General features: G+C 34.7%; 1 protein-coding gene across 1 annotated transcript; it reads left to right on the top strand.

Moving 5' to 3' along the window:
- The first annotated feature begins 17,248 nt into the window (after window positions 1–17,248).
- Window positions 17,249–21,139, top strand: LOC127117940 (3-hydroxy-3-methylglutaryl coenzyme A reductase 1). Its single transcript, XM_051048068.1, has 4 exons — window positions 17,249–18,336; window positions 19,298–19,479; window positions 20,130–20,476; window positions 20,569–21,139. The coding sequence occupies exons 1-4, from the start codon at window positions 17,393–17,395 to the stop codon at window positions 20,809–20,811; spliced, it is 1,716 nt and encodes a 571-aa protein (XP_050904025.1). The 5' UTR covers window positions 17,249–17,392; the 3' UTR covers window positions 20,812–21,139.
- Window positions 21,140–25,977: the final 4,838 nt, after the last annotated feature.

Here is a 25,977-nt window from a genome sequence, read left to right as displayed (position 1 = left end):
TTCTGATTTATTTGAAGCTTTGCATATTTCTCGTTCACATTGATTTTATGTATTAAGCTTTGAATATAATAGACATAATAATATAAAATTCATGTTTTGATTACATATTTATGTTTTGATTACATAATCATGCTAATACATGTGTAAGTAATTGCCAATGTTGCATACGTCCTGCAAATCCTAACATCCAAGTAGTTGCTATATGAGAACAAAATTTCTTCCAATCTAATGTGGAGTCAACCATGTGTCTTTCACATAATTAATAAATCCACTATAATCAACACATGCTTGCTCAAGTTGATGCAACCGCTGACCATACTCAACCTCATCACTAGCCCAGACAACTTCCATCCATAATGTGTCTATCGTCTTTTACAGGTCATTCACCACATGTTGTTTGCATTTGGCACCAACGTTTTTGTTAATGTGAAATCTACATAGCAAATTAATCGAGCTGGGAAACACAACTTCAATTGCTTTCATCAAAGCAAGATCTCTGTCTGTCAAAATCACTTGTGGACACATGTCTTTCTTCACAAACAACTCTTTTAATTTCTCCAATACCCAGCAAAAATTCTCTGTTTGCTCAGACTTCATATACGCAAATCCAACAGCAAAAGTCAACTCGGTCGATGTCATGCCAACAATTTCAAACAAATGTTGTCTATATTTGTTTGTCTTGTAGGTGCTATCCATAACTAACACAATCAGAAATATATTCAACAACTTAACTGAATCAGGATGTGCCCAAAATATCTCTCTCACCACTTCCGAGTCATCCTTTTTTCTACTCCAATACACATATCATGCATCCTCAATAAGCTTAAACAGATGTTGTATCTCACTCCTAGGACCTCTTATCTTTTTTTGTATCACACTCTTATGCTTGTATACTTGCGTAATCCGAGTGACATTCTCAGGATAATTGTCTTGCAAGGAAAGCAATATGTGTCTAGGTGCTACATGTCTCTTTGCCAAATCAGCGACATGTTGCTTCTCATCTGTGGTCAACCTACCAATAAACGAATGACCTTCTAATCTATCCGGTAAACCATGATTATGTAACCCACATTTTACATCAATCTTCCAACCAGATCCATCTTTCGCCGGAGTCGACCTGATTTTAAATGGACATCCACATTTCTTCGACGCACTTTGGGTACCACTATCACTAATCTTGTGTTTCCCACCTTTATCACAATCAAATATTATTTTGTTACTTCTCCCTCTCTTCCCCGTTTCAGTATCTGAACGACTGATAATAACAGTTACTTTATTGTTGATTCCAACCTCTTTAATCCATCTGATAACCTCTTCTCGTGTACCAAATCTTTCCGTCGTCATAAACGCATCAGTAGTATCTACACATATTTGGGGAAGATTTTCCATTCCTGCAAAATAAAAAAATTAAAAATTAAAATTAAAAAAAAATTTAAAAAATTAAAAAATTAAAATTAAAAAATAAAAATAAAAGCGAACCGGAAGACTTCTTGAAAGACTTCCGGAACACATATAATACATACTGAAACACTTCTCCAAAGAGTTCTGGTATGTAAAATTTGTTCACCGGAACTCTTTTAAGAAGTGTTCCGGTTTTGTAAATTTTTTTAATTGAACCGGAACTCTTTCATGAAGTGTTCCGGTTTGCTTTTTTGTGTGTTCCGGAAGTCATTCTTTAAGTCTTCCGGTTTGGGAAAAATACATACCGGAAGTCTTTTTGCAGGAGTTCCGGTGCGAGGGGTGTGAAAGTGTAATTTCTGAAATTTTCAACTGAATGGTAAAAATGAAATGGTAAATTGGTTAAAACCAATTAAGGGTATAATGAGAATTTTTAAAATTTTGTAGGGATATGGGACTAACTGTAGGGGTACAAGGTAAAATTTTCAATTTAAGCATTCTACGCGCTTAAATTGCTAATAATAATATTTTGCACAAACTATACACACATTTTATCTTCTTATCGCAAAGTAAATTTTAAGGTGGAATTTAGCATGGACATGCAATTTTTTACCCAGTTGTCTTTTTTCTAACATATAATTAAATCATATTAAAATAAAAAATTGTAAACATTAGTATTTATTTATTTATTTTAATAACAAATCCATATTCAATCTAAGAGATTGCAAATATATATTATTTCTCTCCTCTTTATTCAATCTTTACAAAATTAGATAAAAAAACTAGTTTACTTTTTGAGAAATATTCAAATCTAATATTTTGAAATTTGATGTTTATAGATCTAAATATTTAAATCTGAATTTTCAAAAATCTCATATGCATAAAGATCCCACACACATACATTTTATAATTTTAGATCTATAAATTATTTTGTTTTCAATAAGTTTTTTTAATTTCAAATATGTAATATTTAAAAAGAGGATAATTTTTTCAATAGATTTAGAAATGAAATTCATATTTGTTTTCAATTTCAGACCCATTATAAAGAATACAGATCAAATTCTCGTGGCCGAAATAATTCTTTTTAATAAATTTATGGATTATTTTAAGAAGTTAAAGGTAGTGCACTGTCAGTGTAAAGAAATATTATACTGACATCTAAGCAAAACATTTTATATTGCCAAATCATAACAGTAATTTAAAAATAAAAGTGTGATGTGGCGGGATACACGAGTCTCATTGATTTGACGGTGTAAAAATATTTTACACTGTCATTGTATATTCCTTTTTCTCTTATTTTAAATTTAAAACACATCATAATTTTTCTCCATATTTAAAGAATAATATTAAAATTTTGAGTTTTTTTAAATCTTATTTAGAACTTATGTAAATAAAGTATAAGTTTTGAATCTAAATTTAATAATTTTTTTTGTGTTATTCAATGTAATTTAGATGAATCGATGTAAATGATGAATGATTTTGAAGATAAAAAAATGAAAAAGATAAATATTTGAAGATGAATATGAAATAAGAGTTAATTAAAAAAAATATATTATGTAATTAAAAAAACTTAAATAATTTAAAATTTAAAATTAAATAAAAAATTATTAATAAATTATTAATCATTCATCACAATCGTTTAAACTAAATAATAATATATCAGAGGCTAAAGATACAACTTCTCTATAGTAGTCAAAAATGGACTAACCCAGACTATTACAAAGATTGATCTATTATGATATCAAATGAAAGACATTGGTCCTTTCTAACGTGTCAGATTTTTCATCAATAAATAATGTTATCTTGAAGTGGCATCAATCCAATAATTTCTCATAATTAGATAACAACCCCCACGTTTAAGTAAAAATAACTTTTATATTGCTTCAAAAAATGGATCTAAATAAATCACACAAACTTTAATTAGATTGATCGGCAACAATAATAGTAGTAGTATTGATTATCGTTAAAACTTATGATACTTTTAAATATTAGTCAATAATAAACCACTTGTAAAATTCACCTAAAATTAAAAATAGTCATACTGATTGAAGAATTAAAGTTATTTGACTTATTTATTTATTTAATATATGAAATTTTAATAAAAATGATCTCTCAAGCATAACATACGTAGTAGATAGATATAAATACATTTTTTTTATAAATTATATGATTATGGATGTCCATTAATTAAGAGATTTCATATTAGATTTTTATATTTATTACATATGTCATATAAATAGGATTCATATGTCATACAAGAGAGGTGACCCTTCACATATTTCTTGAGGTGTTCCTCCTGTATCAGTTTTTCGATTTCTTTCTTGAGGTGATAACAGTCCTCAATGTGACGTCCCTTTACCTTGTGGAACTTACATAGTCTTTTTGCTTCAGAGTCCATCGCGTCCGCCTTAGGAGCAGGCGGTGTAGGGATGTTGTGCAAATGGAGTACCTTACGCTAGATTTGCTCACGGTGAGTGTTCAAAAGTGTGAAGGTCTTTGTTGATTTACCTACCCTTTTAAAAGTTGACTTGTCCTTTATGGTTGCGGTATAATTGCTCTTCCTCTGATGATGCACGCATTTAACATTAGGAATGCATTCCTTGATGTCGTGTGCCTTCTTTTCGGCATTGTTTTCCTCGCCCTTTATGTAACACTTAGCTCTGGTGACAACTTCTGCCAACGACAACGTTGGCTTCTGGGCGAGAGATTTGTTGAAGTGTGACATCTAAGTCTATTTTAGAACGCCCCCCACAAATATTTATTGGTTTGGTGGGACGACCATGATGGTGGCCTCGTTGAAGCGGGCGAGATAGTCATTCAGTGATTCTGACTGACCTTGGCGTATATTAAACATATTGGTGATAGACAACTTCCTATGGCGACTGACAGCGAACTGGTGCACCAACTTCTTTACCAGTTCTTGGTAACTGTTGATAGAGGCACTGGGTAGACCCATATACCATCTGAGGGGGGCCTCTCTGAAAGTACCACATATCAGTTTTCACTTTAAAGAGTCGGGAACTCCTATCATGACCATCTGGGTATTGATGGAGGTAACATGTTCAGAGGAATTGATGCACCCATCAAACTTTGCCAAAGAGGGTGGTTTGAAACCTTCAAGGACAAGCGCCCTTGGTATCTCATTTGAGAGTGGTTGGAGGTCCAACAATTAATATATACTTTTAATTTGAGTAAAATACATTTTATTGTTGTAGCGTGCATATAATATTTACATTGTGATTATATATATATATATATATATATATATATATATATATATATATATATATATATATATATATATATATATATATATTATAATATCTTGTATACTCTTAAATGCTCTAAGTGTTGTCAGTTGGGATAAATAGAGTAATGAGTGCACTTATAAGAGAAAAATTCTTATTATAAGAGACTGACATTTATTAATAAGTACAAGAAAAATATTTTGATAACATTAATAATTGGTCAACTGCTCTAGTAGTAAGAAAATATCCTTTAAGATATTTTCCTTACCACCTTTTAATTCTCTCTCTCTCTCCATTCATTCCTTACCAACCACACTTGCCTTTCTATGTATGAGTAAAACAAGGGAATGTGAAAAAGGAACATAGAAACAAAGAAAGAAACGTTGGTAAGAGAAGGAGATAAAAGAAAAAAGAAACAAAGAATATAAGGGAAGAGAGAAAGAAGAAGAAAAAAGAGAAAGACGGGAAGAAGAAGAAGAATAAACCATAGGAAATCACCTCATCTCCTTCATCATCTTCATCTCTAAAGGCGAGTTCCTAGTTAGATTAACCTTGGATGGGAGAAAATCATGAAATTGGGAACTAGGGTTTTGAACTTCATGATCTATGCATAATTGTTGTTGGTTTCCATACTTATATATATTATTCGACGATCTTTACATGTTGTTTGGTGTAAAGTCTTGCTATGGTTTGTGTTGTTGTGTTGAAACCATGATATTGTGTTGGTTGGTATTTATTGTTGGATGATACTCTTGATTCTTGGAGTTATGGATGTTAATCACATGAAATTATGTTTTGATATGGTTTACGTTGTAAGAGGATGTGTTTAGCAGTGTGATTTTTGAGTTACAAGTTGGAACCAGTCGATTACCTAGCAATAGAACCCAAAAACAATCGATTGGTCTCTCAAAATTGAAGAAAATATGGAAAATACACTAATGTCAATCAATTGACATGTTGGATCAATCGGTTGGTCCATGGAAATCTTCTGAAATTTTGGCAGAAAGTTTATGTCAATCGATTGGTCTCTGATAGAAATCAATTGGTTGCCATGTTTTCACTATAAAATGAGTTTCGTAACTCAGAATGAGGCGGTCAGATGCGTTGGAAATTTTAGAAATCCCCCAAAACCTATGAAGAATTTCAATCAATCTTGATGAACAAGATTGTAACTACCCACACAATAACAACGAAAAGAAAGAACAATGGAGAAAGAAAGAGTGTATAATTCTGTAGAGTTTCTCTCTGCCCACAAACTGTGGAAAACTTCTTATTCACTTTGAAACTGCAAAAATACTGTGAATATAATGTTATGAATGTTCTATTCACTTCTGTTACAAAATAAGGGTTACTCCCTCTATTTATAGATTCAAGTTAACTTGGACCTCAAACCAAAGCCCAAAACTATAAAAGCTCAAAATAGCTAACACAAATTAACACACTAGGTGGTTGGACACTTCCTTGCTCTGTCGAGCAACCTGCTTCAACACAAGGAATTACAATTCAACACACCACCTAATTCATTGTGTCTAAGCTATCTACATTCATCATATCTCTTAGCCTTCTGAACACTTCGACCTGCACTCCCTTTGTCATGATGTCTGCAATCTGATTCTCAGTTCTGCAGTGTTCCACAATCAAGTTTCCATCTGCTACCTACTCTCGAAGATAATGGAACCTCATCTCAATGTGCTTGCTTCGACCATGTGCTATCATATTCTTTTCCAGATTGATAGCTGACATGTTGTCGATCATCATAGTAATTGCTCCATGACTCTTCGCTGTTATCTCTTCGACCAGGTTCACCGTCTACGTTGCTTGACATGCACAAAGAGAAGTAGTTATGTATTCTGCTTCGCATGACGATAATGCCACTACTGGCTCTTTTCTCGAACTCCAAGCAACTGGTGCACCACCTAGCATAAACATATAACTAGTTGTGGATTTTCGATCCTCAACATCACTACACCAACTTGAGTCGGTGTATCCCACTAATTTGCATTCTTTTCCTTCATCAACTGCAGGAAACAAAATACCATAGTCTAGAGTTCCTTTCAGATACCTTAGTATCCTCTTCGCCGCTACTAGATGTGATACCTTTGGCTTCTGCATGAACCTACTCACCATACCTACACTGTATGCTAAATCAGGCCTTGTGTGACAAAGGTACCGAAGTGACCCAATAAGTCTTCTATATTGGGTTGGGTCGACATCATCTTCATCTGAATCCTTCAATAGTTGTAATCTGGGCTCATCTGGAGTCGAAGTTGGGTTGCAATCTTGAATCTCAAATCTCTTGAGAATTTCGCATGCATACCTTCTTTGGTGCATCATCAAACCTCTACCACTCTTGTAGAATTCGATGCCAAGGAAATATGAAATGCCACCCAGATCTGACATTTCGAATTCCCTGTTGAGATCACCTTTGAAGTCTTCAATCTCCTTCTTGCAACTACCTGTTATCAGCAGGTCATCAATATAGAGACATAGTATAAGCAATTCATTCTTGCTTCTTCTTACATATACTCTATAACACCCCTTTTTCTACCCCAAATTATTTAACATATAATCAGAGTAAATAAGCATGCATATAAAGAAAAGGGCGTCACATCGACGTTTTCGAAACTTAAAACTTTCAAAAACCAACAATACACCTGGTCATTCAAAATAACACATTTCACTCAACATGAATATTCAAGCAATATACGTTCGCAGCGGAAAATAAAGAATACTCATGTAATTCATAATATGATCCATGTCCCATACCATGATCATCTCTCAATAATCACTTCAAATAAAATAAAACAATTAATGACATCAAGCATATCAAAATAAGATACGAGTTCAATACCACTAATCTACCCAGTGTTACATGACCAGAGCATTGACTCATTACCTAAATTCAAACTAAATACGGAAACTCTCCAGCTATTCTTGAGCGAGCTACCGTCCACCTACTCCAGCAATACTACTCTGTAGTATCTGCACGATACCCATGTAAAGGTAACATTCAAACAGAAAGGATGAGAATTCCAAAATCATTATGAAATAGCATAATAAGGCACAATGAATTTAAACAACAATTCAAGAATTCATCACACTTTGTATTATATCACGGATATTAACAAACAATCATCTCACATATTTCAAACGTACATCACATCCACATCAATACATGCATTCAATGATCACATAATTATAGATGACTCCATGTGAGACAATGTGACTCCATGCATGTGGTACCTCAATGTGAACTCAAAGTTTCACCGCTTTCCGACTCAATATCTAGAATCCAAGCCACGCTTCCGATCCGGACAAGACCAAAACCCTACGTCTGTTTCCAATGAAGGATCACCGCTTAAAACTACGCCTGATTCCAAGTAAGAATCAACGTCTGCTCATGTGAACCCACAGTTTCACCACTTCCACAATGAAGTCAACCATGCTATGAATGAATGCACACATACCAACACATATGCAATTAAGACCATCTATACCGTCTTAGCATTCCACATATCACCATGACTCACAATTGGTACATATACACATTCATCACCATACATCATTCATGATTACATATACACATCCGTTACCATAAATCATTCACAATTCAATAATGGTATACATACATATTCATACAATATTTTATTCACCAATATATGCCAACCATCAAATAGGTACACATCGACTTCATTCCAAAACGCACACAACAATTAAATATCAATTTTTCAGTATTATAACAGTGTTAACCGGTTAACGCCCTGGGTTAACCGGTTAACGCAAAACAGAATGCGCTCCTAGGCAAATTTTAACAGTGTTAACCGGTTAACGCCCTGGGTTAACCGGTTAACGCAAGACAGAATGCAATTTTTCATAAATCGTAACAGTGTTAACCGGTTAACGCCCTGGGTTAACCGGTTAACGCAAAACAGAAAGCTGTTCCTGCGCTAACAACGAAACAGAATGCAGAATTCTCCGCATTTTTCATCGTTGGAGGACTTCCGGACCTCCGATTTCGATTCCGTAAAAAGCTACACGTTCAGAAATTATGACTCATCCAATTATATATTCATTCACAGTTTTAGCATAATTTAATTATCACAATTCAAGAATATTTATCAAGACCTAATAATTCCAAAACCATGCCAATTAAGGATTTCAACCAAAAACATGTTCCTACCCATTGACCCAATCATACTAACCCATAATAATAAGGATTTCCCCCCTTACCTTGTCAATTTGATGGAAACCTTGACTCCTCTCGCTTTTCCTCTCCTCTTTCTCTATTGCCTTCAGTGCTCAAGTGAATTCTAATTCTCACTTCCTTCACCTCTTACTATTTATAATAGTATTCTAGTTGGACTTAAATCATCTAATTTAATCACTAGGCCCAATAATACCTAATATTTAAATACTTCTATTTAAATTTAAATAATTAACCACTTACTATGCAACCAAGTTAATTAATCAATTCAATTATTTAATTATATCTCATATCAACTAAATAATTAATTACCACACTAATTAAATTAATTAATCCATTATTATACTACCTCACAACTGCTTAATTACTTAACACTCCAAATAATTAAATTAAAATATAATAAAAATAATATAATAATTAATTCCTAAAAATTGGGATGTTACATACTCCATGTTCAGATTTTCACTTAACAAATTCCTTCTCCCTTAGAAAACCATATATCTTCTTGTTCCAAGCTCTTGGAGCTTGTTTAAGTCCGTACAGGGCTTTATGCAGCCTGTACACCTTTCTTTCTTCACCATGTTTCACAAACCCAACTGGTTGTGCAACATAAACTTCTTCTTCTAAGGGGCCATTAAGGAATGCACATTTCACATCCATCTGACACATCTGTCAGTTGTTCATGTTTGCTAGACCAACAACCAACGTGATTGTTTCGATCCTAGCAACAGGTGCAAAAACTTCATTGAAGTCGATTCCTTCTTTCTGAAGAAATCCTTTCGCCACAAGTCTCACCTTGTGTCGAGTCACTCCTCCTTTGGGATTCAACTTCACCTTGTATACCCACTTCACATCGATTGCCTTCTTATTTTGGGGCAATTCGACAAGTGACCAAGTGTTGTTGACTTTGATTGACTTCAACTCTTCGTCCATTGCTTTCATCCACTTCGAATCTTTCAATGCTTCAGCTGCATTGACATGTTCGACATCTGCTTAGAAAGCATAATGTACCAGCTCACCTTCATCATTGACCATCTCATCTGATGTAATCGCACATTCTTGCAACCTTGCAAGCATGTGTCTTGTTCTTTGAGGTCTGCTTGTGCTTGCTTCACCTCTGACTTCTTCCTGTCGAACTTCTCTTTCGACTTCACTAGCTGGTTCATCACAAAATATTCTCACTGAATCTTTCTTGATATTCTCAGTCCAATACCATTCTCTAAGCTCATCTATGATCACGTCCCTGCTGATCACTACTTGCTTATTCACTGGGTCGAACAACTTGTATCCTCCAGTCGAATGATATCCTATCAGGATCATCTGACTAGACTTGTCATCAAGTTTTCTTCTCAACTGATCTAGAACATGTCTATGTTCTATAGATCCAAACACTCTCAGATGACTCAAGCTAGGCTTAACACCAGACCAACATTCTTCTAGCGTGATTCCTTCTAGCTTCTTCGTCGGACATCTATTCAGTATATATGTTGCTGTCGACACAGCTTCTCCCCACAACTCTTTGGGTTGATGCTTGCCTTTCAACATAATGGTTCTATTCTTCCTTTCCGTGACTCCATTCTGCTGTGGAGTGTAGGATGTCTCCATCTTATGCATAATCCCTTCTTTCACACATAATGCATCGAAATCTTTCGACACATATTCTCCACCACCATCAGTTCTCAAAATCTTGATCTTTCGACCGCTCTGTCTTTCGACCATAGATTTAAACTTGGAAAATACCTCGATCACTTCACTTTTCTTCTGGATCAGGTAAGACCACGGTTTTCGACTGAAATCATATATGAATATAACAAAGTATTTGTTACCTCCAATTGAATCCACCTGGAGAGGACCACATACATCAGAGTATATGACTTCAAGAATTGCCTTCGACCTGCTTCCTGCATCCTTACTGAAGATGTTCTTATGCTGCTTTGCCTGCGCACATTCTTCACACACTTTGTTTGGAATGTCGATTTCTGGTAATCCTGAAACCATATTTCTTCTCTTCAAATCTCTGATGTCTTTGAAATTGAGATGACCAATTCTGTAATGCCATATCTATTCATCTCTGCTGGCTGCTGTTGCAAGACACTTATGCTCCATCACATTTAGTTTAATCTTGAAGGTTCTATTCTGAGACATTGGATCCTTCAATATCAACCTTCCATTTGAGTCGAGAACTCTCATCATCTTGTCTTTAATCGACACCTTGTAGTTCTTTTCGACCAACTGCCCTATGCTAAGCAAATTACTCTTCATGCCTGGTATGTACAACACATTTGAAATTACTGACCTCTTGCCATCTTTCCTCATAATCAGAACATCACCAACACCTTCAGCTGCTAGAGTGTTGTCATTTGAAAATTTCACCATGTTCTTCATTGAGGGCTTTATGTTGACAAACCGATCTTTTCTTCTAGACATGTGTGATGAGAATCTTGAGTCCAAGTACCACTAGTCCTTGAATCTCTCTTCTTCTCTTGTTGTAACCATCAACAATGTCTCTTTTTCTTCATGTTTCGCCAGTTTTGCATAAGTTTCTTGATTCTTCTACTTTTCTGGACAATCACTATAATAATGATCATACTTCTGACAATTGTAACACTGAATGTGACTCTTGTCTGACTTTTGACCACCATCTCTTCCTCTACCTGCAACACCACCTCTTTGGTTGCCTTGGTTCCAGGGTTTTCTCTGATTCGACCAATTTCCTTCTTGCTGATTTCAACCAGTCGAATTGTTGTATCCTCCTCTGCTTTTGTTGCCATTTCAACTTCCTTTGCCTTTTCTTTCTTTCGCTGATTGAGCCTGCAAAGCCATATCACTCTTCGACTTTCCTGCAGCTCTTTCAGCCATTCTTTGTTCATGAGATTCAAGCGTCCCTTGAAGTTCTTCGTTTGTCAATTTTGACAGATCTTTCGACTCTTCTATGGCTACTACCACATGGTCGAACTTTGGAGCCAACAACCTCAAGATCTTTCCAACAACAGATCTTGATGTCAACACTTCTCCACATACCTTGATTTGATTCACCAGTTTCGTAACCTTGGTGAAGAAATAGTTATGCTTTCATTGTCTTCCATCTGAAGCAATTCATACGTTCTTTTGTGAGTTTGTAACCTCACCTCTTTCACCTTCTCCACGCCTCCAAACGATTTCTCCAGAATTTCCCATGCTTCTTTCGCTGACTCTGCATCACTAACCTTTTCAAAGTTATCCGCATCAACATATTGAAGGATTATAAAGAGAGCTTTATAATCTCTCTTCTTCAATTCTTTATGTGCAACCTTTTCTTGATCCGTCGCGGCTTCTGCATATCTTCCAATTAGAGAAGTAACATGTTTATCAGCTTCATCCTCAGGTTCACTTTCAGAATTACCCTTATCAGACAAAGAGACAGACAATCCCTTTTTTTGTTTCTTGAGATATGTATGACATTCATCTCTAATGTGTTTAAAACCTTCACACCCATGACAATGGATTCCTTTACCTTGATTGGATCTCTCTTCAGTTCTTATTCTTTTCTGGAAGTCATTAGTATTTCTGATGTCAATAGGGATGTTCTTGACATTGGGTCTTGACTTCCTGTCAATTCTCTTAAGATCCTTGTTGAATTATCTTCCTAGAAGAACTATAATCTATAAAATTGGTCATTCCTTCATCAGTATCCAAGTCACATTGGTTTTGTTCATCTTCAGTGTTAGATACAAATGTTATGCTCTTGATTTTCTTTTCAGTTCTGTCCTTAATACCTAGCTCAAAGGTTTGGAGAGATCTAATAAGTTTATCTACTCTCATGGAGCTGATGTCTTGAGCTTCTTCAATAGTTGTGACCTTTATGTCAAATTTTTTAGGTAGAGACCTTATAATTTTTCTCACAAGTTTTTCTTCTGACATCTTTTCTCCCAAGACACTAGATGAGTTAGCTATTTCAAGAATACTCATGTGAAAGCCATGAATATTCTCATCATCTCTCATCTTTAGATTCTCAAATCTGGTAGTGAGAAGCTAAAGTCTAGACATCTTCACTTTGGATGTGCCTTCATGAGTAGTTATGAGGATTTCCCAGGCTTCTTTAACTACAATGCAAGTATTAATCAGACTGAATATATTTTTGTCCACCCCATTGAATAGGGTATTCAAGGCCTTAGAGTTTACAAGAGCCAATTCATCTTCTTCATTGGACCAATCCTCTTCAGGTTTCAGTTCAGTAGTAGCCTTGCCATCCCTGTCATTCACAACAGGATGCTCCCATCCTTTAATGACAGCTTTCCATGTCCTTTTATCCATGGATTTTAAGAAAGTCATCATCCTTTCCTTCTGGTAGTCATAGTTGGATCCATCTAAGATGAGGGGTCTGTTGATAAATCCTCATTCCTTGTCCATTGAGCCAGAAAGTATCTTCCATGAATCTCACCCAGAAACAGAGCAGGATGTCTGCTCTGGTACCAATTGAAATTCTGGCAAGTAGATCCCTGATGTCGTACACGATGTCACGACCTTAGGGTCTGCATATTATCACACCATAAAAAATAGCAGAATAAATAAAACAGTATAACAGTAAATAACACAATCAGTTATTAACTCAGTTCAGTGCAACATCACCTACATCTGGGGGATACCAAGCCAGGAAGGAAATCCACTATCACATAGTTAGTTTGAAGTCCTGAACAACCTCAGTATTTGTAGACTTCTCACCTAATCTCTACTTGTGGATCTTTCTATCTAGAGCATACCTAGATATGAGACCCATCTAATGACAACTTTCCATGTCCTGTTATCCATGGATTTTTAGAAAGCCATCATCCTTGCCTTTCAGTAGTCATAGTTGGATCCATCTAAGATGGGGGTTCTGTTGATAAACCCTCATTCCTTATCCATTGAGCCATAAAGTATCTTCCTTGAATCTCACACAGAAATAGAGCAGGATGCCCGCTCTGATACCAATTGAAATTCTGACAAGAAGATCCCTGATGTCGTACATGATGTCACGACCTCAGGGTCTGCACATTATCACACCATAAATAATAGCAGGATAAATAAAACATTATAACAGTAAATAACACAATCAGTTGTTAACCCAATTTAGTGCAACGTCATCTACATTTGGGGGCTACCAAGCTAGGAAGGAAATCCACTATCACAAAATTAGTTTGAAGTCCTGAAGTACCTCAGTGTTTATAGACTTCTCACATAATCTCTACTTATGGACGTTTCTATCTAGGGCATACTTAGATATGAGACCTCTCTCACTTCCCTCAACCACACAATAATACATAACAGGAAAACACAATCCACTCTTGCTTAAAATCTTATGAAGGATTGTTTGTTACAACTCAATACACTAGGTCCAATTCAAGTATCAAGGTGATACTCGAATGGCTCACACGAAGCATACAGACATACGAAACCCTAATGATAACAAAATACTGCGCTACTTCGATGCATTCTTAGGTTTAGAACTCCTCTATAAATAACAGTGAGAGGCGTGGGTTTCGGTCTTTGATTTACAATAGATCCAAGATCTCTGCTCAATCTTCTGAAGATATGATTTCAAACAAATGACATGTTTTCTAAAATGTCTTGACATTGTTACTTCGTAACCAAGTCAATATACAATATTCTTCAGGTACAAGGAAACCCGCAATAATATACTAAAGCTAAATCTTCAGAGAATCTTTTAGATAAATCATATAAGGAGACTAAATCTCACAAACAACTTAAGCTCAGTTACGCTGAATGTTGAAACAACATGTCAAGACATATTGTTCAACATCAGTCAAATATACTTGTTTTTCTAAAATGCAGCCAATCACAAAATGACAAACCTAACATAGACAAAGTGAGAATTGGCCAAAATGAACATATTCAATTGAATAAGAATTAAACTCACTTTATGTGTGACTAGATTTTGAATATGTAGTATGCACACCTCAAGGTGTGAAACCAATTGGATATATATGAGTTTTTGTAAAAAAATCAAAATAAGAATGGTGAAATTGCGAGATGCAAAGCTTGAGTCGTGGCTCAATAATTTCCGCAAAGACCTAAGGTTGATTTTGATGAAACATATCCACCTGTAGTGGATGCAATTCATTTGTTTAATATTTAATTAGCCTTGTAGCACATGAAGAGCTTAATTTGAACATGATAGATGTTGTAACAACTTATTTGTAATGCTCACTTGATAGTGACATTTACATGAAACTCCCTAAAGGGTTTTATATATCAAATGTATATAATTTTGGATCCCGACAAAACTACTGCATCAAATTGAACAAGTCTCTATATGAGTTAAATTAATATGGACACATGTGGTATAATTGAATCAATGAATATTTGATAAGAGAGGAATATACAAATAACTTCATTTGTCCTTGTATTTTTATGAAAGGATCTGGAAAATAATGTTCTATTATTTCTATCTATGTTGATGACATAAATATTATTGGGGCTCCTAAAGAGCTTCCAAAAGCTATAAATTTCTTAAAGAAATAGTTTGAGATGAAGAACTTGGGAAAGACAATGTGTTGTCTAAGATTAAACATCTGGACAATATAATATTTGTATGTTAAGAAAGTTATTTATAAAAAATGTTAAAATGCTTATATATGGACAAAATATCACCGGTTGTCAACTTCAATGGTTGTTAGATAATTAGATGTGGAGAAAGATCATTTAGACATCGAAAAAAGGATGAAGAATTACTTGATCATGAAGTACCATATCTCAGTGTGATTGGAGCACTGATGCACGTTGTTAATTATACATGTCTTGATATATCATTTGTTGTCAATTTATTAGGTAAGATATAGTTCTTCACCTACACGAAGACATTGAAACAAAGTCAAACATATACTTCATTATCTTAGAGGTACAATGAACATGAGTTTGTTTTATTCCAAAGTATCCAAATTCGAATTAACAAGTTATGCAGATGCAAGTTACTTGTTAGATCCTCATAATGGTATATCACATATTCATATATATGTTATTTGCTTTATTTCTTGGAGACTTGTGAAACAATCATAGCGACAACTTCATCTAATCATGCATAACTTTTAGCACTATATGAGGCAAATTGAGAATGCATTTGATTAAGATTCCTAATTCAACACGTACAAAAGACTTGTGGTTTGACTTTTGGAAAAATAAACACAACAATCATATATGAATATAATACTGCATGCATTGCTCAATTGAAAGATGATTACATAAAAAGAGATCAAACAAAACACATTTCTCTCAAGTTTTTTTTCACTCATGATTTTTAGAAGAACGGTGATATAAACATTCAACAATTCCGTTCATGTGATAATCACTCCTTAGTGGAACTTTCAACCAACTAATGCAAAAAATTAATCTTTATCGTTGAAGAAATGATCGTTCAGTTGTGAGGAGAAATGAATTTATCTTAAAATCATATTGTACTATTTTTCTTTATTAGATTTTTTTCTAATAAGATTTTAACTAAATATATTTTTCATGGACATCCAAGAGAGAGTATCATAAATTACATGATTATGAATGTCTATCGATTAAGAAATTTTATATTATTTTTTCCATTTATTACACATGTTCTATTAATAAAACTTATATTATATTTAAAATAAATATTTTCCTTTAGAATAATATAATAAACTTTTTTCTTCTCTTTCCTCTCTTATATTGTTTTGTTTATTTTCATAAAATGGATTTTAATAAATCACGCAAACTTTAATTAAATTGATTGACAACATTATCGTTAAAATTTATGATACTTTTAAATATTAATCAATAATAAACCACCTGTAAAAATTTCACCTAAAACTAAACATAGTCATACTCGATAAAAGTAAAATTGAAAATCGTTTATGGAAGAATTAAAATTATTTGACCTATTTATTTATTTATTTAAAAGAAAAATTCATTTAGGTTAAATTAATAAAATAGACGAATACAAAATATTATATATAATTGAATTATGGATCAAATAACTCCAACGCTATATAATTTAGGTTAAATTCATTTTATTAAACCTAAACTATTTATACATATTCCACCAGAAAGCCACTTAGAGAAAACATCTTTTCCTTTCCTTGAATGTGCTAGGAATTTTTTTAATAAAGCGAATATTCTAGTTTTTTTTTTTATATTAATCTATTTAAAATGTGAGAATGATAGATTACCTTAAATGAATAAATAGTAAAAAAAAACTTAAATAGTTAAACTGTTATAGAAAAAACTTAAAAAATCTTTTTACGAAATATCCCTTAATATTGATAGGTTGTACACTTTGACCAAGTTGAACAAGAAATACAAGATGTCACCGTTGTTCAAATGCGAAATGGTTATTCCTATTATAGTAAAAAAATCGATTAAAAAAAGCGCTTATATACAAAAGAAAAAACAGCAATGAAGCTGGGTCCGGTGGCAGCGTAGCAACTTCGCTGGCGCAAACACATGCTTCACACTATAAACCACTCATTTCCATTTCATTCTCCCAAACATTTCTCTCATTCTCCCAAACATCTCACTCTCTCTCTCTCTCTCTCCAACAATGGACCTCCATCGCCGGCCGCCGACCGCCACCATCCCCGGCGCCGAAGCGACAAACAACCATTCCCGCCGTCTCAAATCAACCTCCCCTACCCCATCCCTCAAAGCTTCCGATGCACTCCCTCTCCCTCTCTACCTCACTAACACAATCTTCTTCACGCTCTTCTTCTCCGTCGCGTATTACCTTCTCGGAAGATGGCGTGATAAGATCCGTAGCTCCACTCCTCTTCACGTTGTTACTCTCTCTGAGATCGCCGCCATTGTTTCCCTCATCGCTTCTTTCATCTACCTTCTAGGTTTCTTCGGAATCGATTTCGTTCAGTCGTTCATCTCACGCGCTTCCAACGACGGTTGGGACCTCGACGACACTATCACCACCGAGCAAACCGATTTCCCCGTCGTTAGTTCCGTCCCAGATCAGTCTCTTCCCAAATCCACCGCACCGGAGCCCTCATTCTGCACAAAGGAAGACGAGGAGGTCGTGAATTCCGTTGTAGAAGGCACAACACCATCCTACGCACTTGAATCGCGGCTAGGAGATTGTTTCCGTGCCGCCGCGATTCGTCGTGAGGCTTTACAGAGAACATCAGGGAAATCGTTGAAAGGCTTGCCGTTAGAAGGGTTTAATTATGACGCGATTTTAGGGCAGTGTTGTGAAATGCCGGTTGGGTTCATTCAAATTCCGGTTGGTGTTGCGGGGCCATTGTTGTTGGATGGGTTTGAGTATACAGTTCCGATGGCTACTACAGAAGGGTGTTTGGTTGCCAGTACTAACAGAGGGTGTAAAGCTATATATGCTTCTGGTGGTGCCGAAAGTGTTGTTTTGAGAGATGCTATGTCTAGAGCACCTGTGGTTAGGTTTTCATCAGCTAAAAGAGCTTCTCAGTTGAAATTCTTCTTGGAGGATCCTCTCAATTCTGAGACCTTGGCTGTTGTTTTCAACAGGTTTGCTTCTTTGATTTTGTTTCTATTTCTTTTGAATGATTTTGGGTTTGTTGAAATGGAATTGGACTCTAATTAAGTGTTTATAGCATAATCATCTATCATATAAGTGTTTATATAAAATTATGAAACTGGTTTCTTCTAAACTTTAAGTTGATGTTATAAGCTATTATGGAGAAATTATGAAAATAAACTGAAAATGTATGAGCATCATAGCTGTTTTCTTAAGCTCCTTCAAATCTTACAAGTAGTGCTTATGTAAGTGATTCCAAATAGCCAGTTATTGGTATCTGAGTGGTATGGCTTTGTTACTGACAGTCATTGAATGATCAAAATGTTGCATGTGGGATAGTTTCTATAAATATATGTACCGACAGACAATGCTTAAAATCTTTGTCGCGTAGCGATTTATTGTGAAGAAGTGTGGTATGATGTGCAGTCTCAATTGCGTCCAAATGCAAAGATAACACGTGGAAATCTAAAAAGTGTCGTTATAATTCATTGTCATCACTTGGGATACAGATCTCTTAAAGGTGGAAGTTCAATTTTCTTGCGCTGTGATATGTTGCAAAGAATTGTAGGCAAATATGGAACAACAATTACAATCATAACACGGAGACATTAAAAACTTTGATGTCACAGTGTAAATTTGTCGACATTTTCTTTTAAGAAAATTTTATTGACAATAATAGGTGTAGATGTGATTAATTTGATTATTTACTCATTTCATTTATCGAATTTATTTTGTTTGTTGATTTGTGTTTTTATTTTTTCATTTTACTGAGTTTGATGTAGATGTGTTTTTTTTAAAGTTGGATGATGATGTTTGAATTATTGCTTGATTTTTAAAATGTGAGTGAAGAAAATGAGGGATATAGAGGATTGGCATTTGAAAATAGTTAATGGGTTTTGTATGCAAGAAATATTTATGGTGAGTTTTGGTGTTTGTTCGATGTGGTTTCAGGTCAAGTAGATTTGCCAGGCTGCTAGGTATTCAGTGTGCTATGGCTGGGAAGAATCTTTATATGAGATTTACCTGCAGTACAGGTGATGCCATGGGGATGAACATGGTCTCCAAAGGGGTGCAGAACGTTCTTGATTTCCTTCGAAATGATTTCCCTGACATGGATGTTATTGGCATCTCTGGTAATTTCCGTCGCCTTTTGGATGATACTTCCTTAATTTTCTAGTAATCCTGCATGAAGTCATGGATACTATTTATTTTGCTTGTAACTATCGCACATGTCTCTTTCATGAAAGTGGTCCCATTACATTATTCATACTTGTTTCTTTCATGAAAGTGGTCCAATTACATTATTTTGTCCTTTGCATTGTCATCCTTGACATTTATACTTCTTTTATTGTTATAGGTGCTATATAATTATAACAGGAGGTCTATGTCATACATTAATTACATAGGTGTTTTTGTAAAGTTTCACTTATACAATATGAAATTGTCAAGATGAACTAATATCTGAGCTTGATCTGTCTGTTGTACCTGCTTTTTGAGAAAAGGGTTATGTCATTATATATTCTTAGTTTAGTTTCATTTTTAACAGCATGGTGGAAATAACTGAACTTTGGCACTACTCTCCAACTCTCAACCAATTTATTTATATTTCTCATTTGATCAGATTCCTAATGTGTCCTAGCAGTTATTTCTTGTCATATCAAATCCAGTTTGGTAGTCACTCTTCCAGTTAACTTGCATCTTTTGAATGTCAGTATTGAAATCATTTTGATTGGGAAATTAGACCAAAAATGTGATTGTTGTTTGTACCAACTTGATCTTGTAGGTAATTATTGTGCGGACAAGAAACCTGCTGCGGTTAATTGGATCGAGGGACGTGGGAAATCAGTTGTTTGTGAAGCAGTTATCAAAGAAGAAATAGTGAAGAAGGTATTGAAGACCAGTGTGGCTGCCCTGGTGGAACTCAACATGCTCAAAAACCTTGCTGGTTCTGCCATTGCCGGTGCTCTTGGTGGATTTAACGCCCATGCTAGCAACATTGTGTCTGCCATTTTTATAGCCACAGGTCAAGATCCAGCTCAAAACATTGAAAGTTCCCATTGCATAACAATGATGGAGGCCGTAAATGACGGGAAAGACCTCCATATCTCAGTGACCATGCCTTCCATTGAGGTGATTTTGCATTCCTAGATTTTAGTTAAATCTTAATTTTTCCAATTTAATAGCTCTAGGCCTAATGTTTTAGATTTTTCTTGACCTCTCAGGTGGGTACAGTAGGTGGTGGAACACAACTTGCATCTCAATCTGCTTGCTTGAATTTGCTTGGTGTGAAGGGTTCCAGCAAGGAATCACCAGGATCAAACTCGAGACTCTTGGCAACCATTGTTGCTGGATCTGTTTTAGCAGGCGAGCTGTCTCTGATGTCTGCCATTGCTGCAGGGCAACTAGTCAACAGTCACATGAAATACAACAGATCATGCAAAGATGTAACTAAAATATCATCTTGAGGTTGACGACATGGTTGCAGTCATTGTTTATGTTGTCTAAGATAAAAATAAAACATTAGGAGGGTCTCAGCGCAGAAACTGGAATTTAGGAAAGGAAAATAGGAGACATGGGATTCATTGTTAATACCCATATATGGCTCTGTTGCTATGTGTAATGTTTTGTTATTTGGAGAGAGGAAACTAAAGTTCTACCTATTTGGTTATCCTCTCTAGATCCTTCCTCTCAGCCAAGCCACTGGTTGGGTGTTACCATTCTTGTTCTCCTTAACCAAGACATTGAAGTGTTGTATTATAATTCTTTTCCTGATATATATGTTTAGTATATAAATATGTATCATTGTTCTAAAACATATTTTTATTTTATGTAGTTGGGGACCAGTACCCATGAAATGAATTTGACCCTGTCTTTCCTATGATTTCTCATTTAGTCTGTGTGGATGTTGAAGTGCGATTATTCTATTGCCGTTTCCACTTACCTTTCAACCTTTTCAGGTGGCGTATTTCATTGTCACATTACTACTTATGTTTAGAATCATTATTTAAGCATCATAGTCCCCTTGAATCCTAAAGATAGGATGAATCCACAAAGTTAAACTGGTGAATTGCCGTGCACTACTTACAAAGTTTCCCTGCCACATTTTTGGGATCTAAACTCAAAAACCGGGGTTCACCAATAACTTGTGAGTTGTAGAGTGTAACCAAATTATTTTGATGTAACATTTTGGATAAGTAAACTATCTTAGCAACCAAATAGACTTTGCCTTAAATAGACAAATTTGTACAAAATTTCCAAATGGTTGCTATCTTCTAAATGTTAGACATATTAGGGATCTGTTTTTAGAATTAATTTCCACTCATTCTGACGTGGTCTTATGTTTAGCTGAATTTTAGGGATAGTTTGTTTTAACTTCCCCATTCCCGGTGTAGACTAGAAAAATCGTGGGTGGTGTTTTTTATTTATGTTTATGTATTCAATTATATATGAGTATGAGATCATTGAATAAAATCACATTTCTTTGGTGCATTAATAAAGTTTATGTTTTAATAATTGGTATCAAAACTTCACAGGGGATCCAGAGAGTGTGAGTTAAATACTTAGAGTCTAAAATGACAACCTTAGAGAAGTTTATGCAACCGACTATTTCAAAGTTTGATGGTCATTATGACTTTTGGTCGATGACAATGAAAAACTTTCTGAGAAGCAAGGAGATGTAGAGTTTGGTGGACGAAGGTATCCCCGCACCAGCAATCAGAACGACACCAGCAAGTGAAGCACAAAGGAAGGTCGTGGAGGAGGCCAAACTTAAAGATCTGAAAGTCAAGAATTTTTTGTTCTAGACAATCGATAGAGAAATACTGTAAACGAATCTTTACAAAGGGACATCGAAGACAATTTGGGACTCAATGAAGTAAAAATATCAAGGGTCCTCAACGGTGGGAAGGGCACAACTTCAAGCATTGAAGATAAAGTTCGAGCTACTGAATATGAAAGAGGGAGAGAAGGTAGACAACTTCTTGGGACGAACCCTAACAGTGGTAAATAAAATGAAATCAAATGGTGAAATAATGGAGCAAAACACAATGGCTAGTAAGGTACTTAGATCATTGACTTTCAAATTCAATTATGTTATTTGTTTAATAGAGGAGTCAAATGATTTAAGTACCTCGAGCATTGATGGATTACATAGAAGTCTATTGGGTTCATGCACAAAGAATTCAGGGATACCAAGAAGAAACACATATGTTAAAAGTGGCCCAGGAAGATATGTCAAGTAAAGGAAGAGGTCGATGTGTGTTTAGAGGAGGATCTGGCAGGGAGAGGAAGACAACCACTAAATAAAGCAATTATTGAATGCTTCAAATGTCATAAGTTGGGACATTTTCAATATGAATGTCCTGACTGGGAAAACAATGCAAATTACGCTGGGGAAGAAGAGGAACTCTTGCTGATGTCTTATGAAGTGTCCCACCATACAAAGAAAGAACATATGGTTCCTCGACTCGGGTTGCAACAATCATATGACGGGAAACAAAAATTGATTCTCAGATCTGGAAGAAGAATTCAATCGAACAGTGAAACATGGAAATAATACAAGGATGACAGTGACTGCAAAAGGAAGCATAAAGATATAATTAATTGGCATAACTCATGTAATATCTAATGTCTACTATATTCCTGAGCTTAAAAATAATTTATTAAGCATAAGAGAACATTAAGATAAAGGGTTGGCCATCCTAATGGATTCTGCAAAGTATTTCATCCTAAGAGATGGGTGATTATGCAAATTGAAATAAGTGGGAATATAATGTTTTATCTATTGGTCTCCATGGCATCAAGTGATTATAAATTCCTACAAGCCGAAGATATATCAGAAAAAGAGGCTCACAGGTGGCACTGTCGTTTTGGGAATTTGAATTACAATGGGCTTGAAATGCTTTCTCTCAAGAAGATGGTGATTGGTTTTCCCTATTTACAACTTCCAAAGAAGATATGCACAACATATTTAACAGGAAAACAACATAGAGAGCCCGTACCATGGGGGATTTCATGGAGAGCATTAAAGCAACTTCAGCTTGTACACTCAAATATTTGTAGTCCTATTAAACCATTTTCAAACAATGACAAAAGAGGTGATGAATTCACTTCAAATGAATTTGGAGAATTTTGTCAATCACATGACATTAGTAGACAACTAACAACAACATACACTCCTTAACATAACAGGGTTGTAGAGAGGAAGAACATGACAATTATGAATGTTGTTCGTTCCATGCTAAATGAGAAGCAAGTGTAACGGTTTCTTATTTTTATTATAATAATTATTAATAATAAAAAATCAATTTTATTTGATTTTAATGTAAATTGATATGACCATTTAATTGGGTGGTAATGAGTTTTAAATTCTTGATGGTAGAATCAAACCTATAAATAATCTTTGGTCCCCAAAGCTTTTACTTTCTAATTTTTTTCTCTCATCAAAACCTCTAATAATTTACTTTCTAATTTTTTAAATAAAATTATTATTCTATTTTTGATATGACAGGGTATTGAACCCAAATCTTGATCCATGACATTCATGAATGTTACCATTAGACTACTTTGTTAAACATGTATTTTGATTCTGTTCATATTCATATGATTTCATTTTTACTGATCATTATGCCTTATAATTTAATATTTGAATTAAATTTGTGCATAAATTAAAATTGATTTATAATGTTATTATTTCGTTAAGCAATTGTATAAGAGATCTTATTTATTTACTTTTGTTCTCTCATATAATTGAGTTACTATGTCTAGTGATTGTTATAAATTTGATTAATTTGGATTATAGCCACAACATCCTTAAATTAATTGAGATTATTTTTTTAAAGTTTTGAGATCACATAAATTATTAGACATAAAATTGTAATTAATTATACGTGGTATAATGAATTTTATCCAACAGGAATTTTTATTATATTTCTATGATTAATTAGGATAAAATGTCAAAATATTTTCATAATTTGCCCACAGGAATTATGAATTGGTACGTAATTTGATAGTTTTATCATAAAGTATTAATTTTGGATAGAAAAACAAAATTATATCATGCACGTAAAGTGTGAGGTTTGAAAAATCTATCGCAATTTTTTTTTTAAAATCTTATTACATTAAAATTTAGCCCACATGTATTTTTTATGTTGCAAGATTTATTTTATGGTATGTTTATATTGATAATACATACAATTTGGATAATATTTATGCCTCAAATTTTGACATCAATTTTGTTTATCTTTTTAGCTTCTCATCCTGCTAATTTTACTGATATCCGATGTGATATTCCCGAGCTCAGAGGAGATAACTATAAGGTGTGGAAGGAAAGAATTCTCCTCCATCTAGGATGGATGGACATAGATTATGCTATTAGAAAAAACTAACCACCTGCAATTACAGATGAAAGTACTCCAGCTGCAATCGCACTATATGAGCGGTGGGAGAGATCTAACCGGCTCAGTGTGATGTTCATAAGACTAAGGTCACAGGTGGAATACGTGGTTCTGTCGATCAGCATGAGAATGTCTGTGATTTGCTGAAAGCCATTGACGATCAGTTCGTCACTTTTGAAAAGGCTTTGGCAAGCACATTAATTATGAAATTTTCCTCCTACCGACTCACCAGTGTGCAAGGTGTGCGTGAGCACATAATGAAAATGCGTGACATTTCAGCTCAACTTAAGAAACTTGAGGTTGATATGTCTGACTCCTTCCTGGTGCACTATATTCTGAACTCTCTTCCGTCTGAGTATGAGCCTTTCAAGATCTCCTACAATACACATAAAGACAAATGGTCAATCAATGAATTAATGACCATGTGTGTTCAGATAGACGAAAGGCTTGTAATGGAACAGAGTGAGAGTGCATTGCTGACAAGCACTCGCGGGAAGAACAGAGCTTTCAAAACTGACGAGTCACAAGCCAATCAGAAAGGGAAATTCAAAATACCACCGCAAGGTGATATCAAGAAAGAAAAAAAGTGTTACTTCTGTAAAAAGGGAGGACACATGAAGAAGGAATGCCCTGGATTCAAAGAATGGCTTGAGAAGAAAGACAATTTATTCTCATTTGTTTGTTATGAATCTAATATGACCGATGTTAATATTAACACTTGGTGGATTGATTCTGGATCAACAATCCATATAACAAATTCCTTACAGGGTATGCAAAACCTAAGGAAGCCAGTGGGAAGTGAGCGGACTGTCCTATCAGGAAGCAGGATGCGCTCACATGTGGAAGCTATTAGAACTTGCAATTTAATTTTGAATAATGGTTTTGTTTTGAAATTAGAAAGGACCTTTTGTGTACCAAGTTTCTCACGAAACTTGATTTCAGTTTCTAGACTTGTACCTTTTGGATATTCCTTTAATTTTAAAGACACCTTGTTTGAATTATTTTATAATTCGGAATGTGTTGGGAATGGTATACTGTCTGATGGTCTTTATCGTATTAATTTACAAATCGAATCCATTTATAGTTCAATGCATGTTCAAACTGGCACTAAGCGGTGTAATATTAATGATAATTCTTCTATGTTATGGCATCGGAGATTAGGACATATCTCCATAAAGAGAATTAAAAGGTTAGTAAAAGATGGGGTACTTAATACTCTAGATTTTGCTGACTTTG

This window comes from Lathyrus oleraceus, chromosome 2, assembly GCF_024323335.1.
Source record: "Lathyrus oleraceus cultivar Zhongwan6 chromosome 2, CAAS_Psat_ZW6_1.0, whole genome shotgun sequence".
NCBI lineage: Eukaryota > Viridiplantae > Streptophyta > Magnoliopsida > Fabales > Fabaceae > Lathyrus > Lathyrus oleraceus.
The sequence above is the reverse complement of the archived record's forward strand: the minus strand, read 5'-3'. Positions and strand labels throughout refer to the sequence as shown.